At 34.4% G+C, this 5498-nt stretch overlaps 1 protein-coding gene across 1 annotated transcript; it reads right to left on the bottom strand.

Moving 5' to 3' along the window:
* Positions 1-928: 928 nt before the first annotated feature.
* On the bottom strand, positions 929-5274 carry LOAG_11173 (transcription factor IIA). The gene is made up of 9 exons (XM_003146702.2): positions 5177-5274; positions 4619-4720; positions 4176-4328; positions 3239-3418; positions 2992-3115; positions 2586-2852; positions 2053-2210; positions 1543-1647; positions 929-1299 (listed from the first exon to the last, which is right to left on the bottom strand). Exons 1-9 carry the CDS (start codon positions 5207-5209, stop codon positions 1192-1194), a joined length of 1230 nt encoding a protein of 409 aa, XP_003146750.1. The 5' UTR covers positions 5210-5274; the 3' UTR covers positions 929-1191.
* Positions 5275-5498: the final 224 nt, after the last annotated feature.

Raw genomic sequence — 5498 nt, 5'->3', positions numbered from 1 at the left:
ACTTTGAACTGGTTCATTTATACTTTATTTATAGCTGTTCTAACAGTTGCCTTTATATGTCGCTGCAGGTATAATTACATCCCAGGTTGTGATAAATGCAATGCGAAATAAAATTTGACGCCTAAACGCATGACTACTGCTGGGAAAGCGACAAACCAATATTGCTATTTGAAATTGAAGGGTCGTTTTTGCCAAAGTATATGATGTTCTAACGGAAATTTCTGATAGGGTAATCAAAAGTGGAGTGAAGAAGAAAAGTGAGATGCATTTATCAAATGAAGCGATTTATATTCGATCAACCCTTAAAACAATAAAATGAATTTGTCAAAAGGAAAAGTGATGACAGTAATAATAATAATAATAATAACAATAATAATAAAAGGGACAATACAGCAGTAATGCCGCTTATGCATTCTTTCAAAGAGAAATACATTAATAAAAAAGCAAGATACAGATGGAGAAGCAATCAAAGGCACAGAAAGCAGATGCACAAAAAACGACTAAAAGGAAAATAATGTATTATCTATAGCAGTGATTCGCAACCTTTTCTTGACCATGGACAATTTTAACTTTTCCATTTATAGTAGGGGCTACAAGGTTGTCAATTTGAAAATAAACTTCAACCAGAACTTTTAACAGATTAGTTTACCAAACACTGACAATAACAGTTCTCGCTTGTTTTCTACTCACGAGCCGCTGCCTTCATGAACCATATTTTAGTTCTTGCGTACCACCGGTCGTGAACCACTGATTTACGGGTACAGTAAACACATTAAAATGCCACCAATTGAATAATAAAACATGAAATCCAAGCAAATTACTTTAATTCACAGTCAACAGTAACATCAATATAAAAATGTTCAAAGAAAATCATGTTCGTTTTCACCTATGATATATTTTGAAAAGTTATCTCTTCCATGTCATAATCTAATGGTACTATAGATTTATATGCCAAATTTAATAAGCTGTAGATCCCAATCTACATAAAGTCAACCTGCAAATTTTCGTTCACGTGATAAGAGAAGTTTTAAATTCCAAATTATGCCAACCATTTCAAAACTTAAAAAACCGAATTCCAAAATCAATACTAAACAACCAATTACATCTAAATCGTTATGTCTAATCTTAGCCATACTTACATACACTTGGAACGAATCAAACAGTTTCCTTCATTGTCCACTAACGTAGCTGCTACCACTCGGCCTCACCCGAACAACGCTGAAAGCAGTGATCCTTACCACGTATATGCATTATCCCATCTTTCAACGTGAACTTCCACTTACTGCGAGCACGATGTACCTAGAAAATCAAAAAATAACTTCTGTGATTTTTCCTTTCTTTTCTTTAATTTCTTAGTTGATATACCTTCTTAAATGATGATTTCTCTACAACGCACGTCTCCGTCGTTACAAAATTAAAAAAAAAAAAAAAAAAAAAAAAGAAGAAAAAAAGCTTGAAAGATTAAGAGTTCAGTGATCCTGAAATCAATGTATTCACAGAATACATACTGCAAGAAAATAAACTGTAGAAAGATTAAGTTACTTTTTCGAATTGGCACATAACGAGGTTCTCTGCTTCGAAAAGCCTCTCTACGTCTTCATCGTCACTCTGATCATCACCAGAATTCAGAGGATCTTCTTCGGTCACCTGAATTTATTTCTGATATTTCAGCTACAAACCAATACTTTGCTAACATGTATGAAGCACCACTGAAGTTACTATTCAATACAGCTGTGAAATACATTTAATTCTGAAAGAACTAATTAAATCAAAAAGCTCCAAGTTATTTCATCCCACTTTCGCTTCAGCAGATTCTATTTAGCTACAGATTTTTATAATGTCATATTTTGTGAACAGGAGAAAGGCTTCGATGAGAGTGGCCAACTATATCACACTTAGCAATACGTAAACTCAGTCAAGTATATTTTAACTTGTACAATTCTTTTTACAATTTAGTTCGTATGATTCATCAACAAGCTTTTTTGATACCATAAACAAATTGTTACCTATTTTTTGACAAATATAAATTTTGTTTATTAAATGATTAGGTACCTGGTCCTCGTCTTCAACTGCATTTCCTTCGTCACTTATACGGTCAGCAATTGTCCTCAACGGATCATCATCATCCTCTTCATCCATTTCTTCTTCTTCTGATGATGAATCACTTACTCGAGTTGCTCCATCTACTTGTACAAACTTTTTAAAAGTACCTAGAACACAAATGATAGAAGCCAAAATACATCAGCCAGTGTACTTTTACTGGCCTTTGATTCACATTGACATGGATCAAGATGACAACAACTGAATCCAATCAATGTAGTTTTGGTAAGCGTTAGACTCGCCAACAAAAAAGGCTAGAACCTTTTACTAAGTATCAGAAATTCTGCCTTTTTTTAACTTTATTTTCACGTGTGAAAGCTAGGTACATTGCCCACATAGGTGCAAAGAACGGCACGCAACAATCGCTTCAACTGTCATCGCGTTTTTTTTTTTACTAGTTTTGTCTAGGTCATATGAACTCCACTGGCAAGCGGATCCATATTGATATGAATCAAAGATATTGCATAATCAGTTGCCACCTTTACCCTTGCATTTCTGATCGTCTTCTCGTTCTGGTTGTTTGCGATCTGTACGAGATGAACCAGCCTTAGACGTATTAACAGTCAAACTTGTTGCTCCATCAAGCATCTGTATTGTGTCTTCCGGTTTCGGATTAGATTGTCCGGAATGAAGCAACTGTCTATTTGCGGGCTGATAAACGACAGCGTTATTCAGGGTCACCGGGATTTGTGAACCTGCATTCAAAATCATAACGCTACTGCCTGTCGGCAGACTAGTTGTCCCACTTCCTGCTGAAAAATGAGAACCTGTCAAAGAGTGGCACTAATTCTACACCCAAAAATTTTCGATGTTAGATTTATCCAGGATATAAATAGTAATTCTAAATTCGATAAGATGGTTGAAAAGAAAGCTAAACTTAGAATCTCGCACCATGCATCAAAAATTGCTGACCACCTTGCTGAAGAATTCGCGCTTGACCTTGCCCAGCAGGAAATGTAATCATTCCAGGAGCCATAGTGGCTATCTGCGATGTATTCTGGTTCAATGATTGCCGCTAAAATCACAACTCACTGAATTTAGAAACCAAAATATATATCGCTAACTTTCAAATTGTTGCAGCTTTCTCAGCCAATACATTTGAACTGAAGAAATAGCACGATTCCGTATTAAAAATTACCTGTATTACAACAGTATTTGGATCACTGCTGATTGGAATATTGGCGGCACTAATGTATTGTACCTGGTGTACTGGCCTTTGTACGCTTGATGTACCGCTTGCTTGCATAATCAAAGCCGGCTGTGCAACCTGTGACGAAGAAGATGATGATGATCGTGCTGACTGTTGGACCAATATGTGCTTCAAAGTACAATGATTAAACAGGATATGGAAATTCCTAAGGGTTTAAAATGTATGCACTGTACGATAACTAACCATCGAAATATAAAGTAAAATCTAAAAATATTTAAAAATAAACAAAGAACGAATGCATGTGTAACATGTCCCATTCACTTCCGAAAAAAGTTGACATACTGGATGCGCCTTGAAATAAGGTAATTATGAGGTATCGAAAAAAAAATGAGAAACCAAATCTGTCTGTTCGATTAAAGTAACGACTAGTTTTTGCGTTCATGCACTATAAATTCACTAGTAATTTAAGGCTTGAGAATGCTGGAAAGGAATCAGGTTAAATCCTACTGACCCTTCCCACAGAAAATTAGTTACTCAGCAATCGTACTACATTCTACATCGTCAAGAGGTTTGAAAGTAAACAAAAAATAAAACAGAGCATATTTTTTCGCAGCTGATTTGCTCAGCAAATAAACTTAATTACTTGATTCCTAATAGATCTCACTGTTCAAATGGCATTTCTTCTAAGAAAACGTTTTCTGTTGATGAGAACTTTACTCCTTAAAGTAGAGAAAGAAAACGCATCAAAGGATACTGAAATGATGCGAAATTTATCACTTCCGAAGTATCCAACTACTTATTAAAAGATAAAAAATTTATGGATGAACAAATATCGATAAGAATGCGACAATCCTTTTCCTCCTTTGTCCTTCTTTCCCTTCCTTCCTTTGAAAAATTATACTTACAACATAAAAAAGGTATCTACCTGCCCATTTTGTGCGATACGCACAGTACTGCCTGGAGGTATAGTTGTACTTGTCATAATCGGTTGTTTCATCTGCCGCAGTGGAGGTGGTGGTACATGTCGTGGACCATCCCAATCAACACTGTTGCTCGCAATTAACTTTTCTTCCCAATCCTGGAGAAGTGATTAAGTTAAAATCTGTGTGACACAAAATTCATTCCAATCCAATAAGAGTTGAAACTTAAACGCCTTTAAAAGCTAAAGTGGAAAATGAAGGTAACTGCAATGAGAACAACGAATATACAACGATTACATTATATGACTTCCATCAGTGAAGCGTACTAAATTTAGGAAATGACTGGTAAACTTAAAATGACATTATAGTGTTATTTCAGTATGGCAATTTCACATGAACATGCCAAAACGATAATTCAATATTTCTGGTCGACAAACGTAAAATTTGCCTTTTTGAGCTGCTGTAAGACATCAATATCAACATTTTCGTCCAGAAATGCTTCCTTAACTTGTCCGATAACATCATTTATCACACCTTTGTATACATCAGCCTGCAAAAGCTTTTTTCGTTGACCTTTTCCTTACTCCGTGATCCTTGAGCTATGAAAATCAATAATATAAATAAATATATCAAAAGCACCTGGTAAAATGCTAAAACTCCATATAAAATGTTGCAATCTAAGGAATTAACATATATAGCTTCTGGGAAATATCTTTAACAGGAAATGTTTAAAGCTTTTCTTTTTGAGTTTTATACATGATTTATAGTATGAATATCATATCGAGGTAAGAATTCTATGTGAGTAATATTTCACATATCTTTCTGTACGGCATATAAATTTATAGGGTAGTCAGCTGACAACAGTTCATCCAAACACTTATACAAATAATACGAATGTTAGTTTAATAAATGCATATTTTGTGAAATAAAACTTATGAAGTGTCTAAATTTGAAGTTGAAATTTCCACATTTAAATAAATTTTTCAATAAATTTAAGGGAGCTTACGATAGTATGGCCTGCTTGTTGTTGTTGCGACATTGTTCAAACAATGACAATGCGTAAAAAAGTTGCTCGCACCGTATGATGTATATGGTGCTAAAACTGTATGAATCAAAACTGGAAAAAAAAAGGAAAAATCGATTCAAAAAAGGTAGATCTCATCAACTAATGTCAATTTGTACTTTTACATAAGTCAATTAATTGTGCCCAAATTACCTTACGTGACATTTATGCAATTTGTGGAAACTAAACAAAATAACATATAAATGTAAACTCCAATAAACCACATCTAACAAACAAAATAACACATCGCATTTAAATGAAGATT

The sequence above is a fragment of the Loa loa genome (assembly GCF_000183805.2).
Source record: "Loa loa unplaced genomic scaffold supercont3.273, whole genome shotgun sequence".
NCBI classification, from domain to species: domain Eukaryota; kingdom Metazoa; phylum Nematoda; class Chromadorea; order Rhabditida; family Onchocercidae; genus Loa; species Loa loa.
This window is presented reverse-complemented; position numbering and strand designations above follow the sequence as displayed.

What these genes read in the sequence shown, in the direction of transcription:
- LOAG_11173 (XM_003146702.2), bottom strand. Translation starts at nt 5,209, where the DNA reads ATGTCGCAACAACAACAAGCAGGCCATACTATC. An exon ending in CAAATACTGTTGTAATACAG is followed by an intron (nt 3,116 to 3,238) that starts GTAATTTTTAAT and finishes TTGTGATTTTAG; the next exon opens with CGGCAATCATTGAACCAGAA. An exon ending in AGACGATCAGAAATGCAAGG is followed by an intron (nt 2,211 to 2,585) that starts GTAAAGGTGGCA and finishes TTTGTGTTCTAG; the next exon opens with GTACTTTTAAAAAGTTTGTA.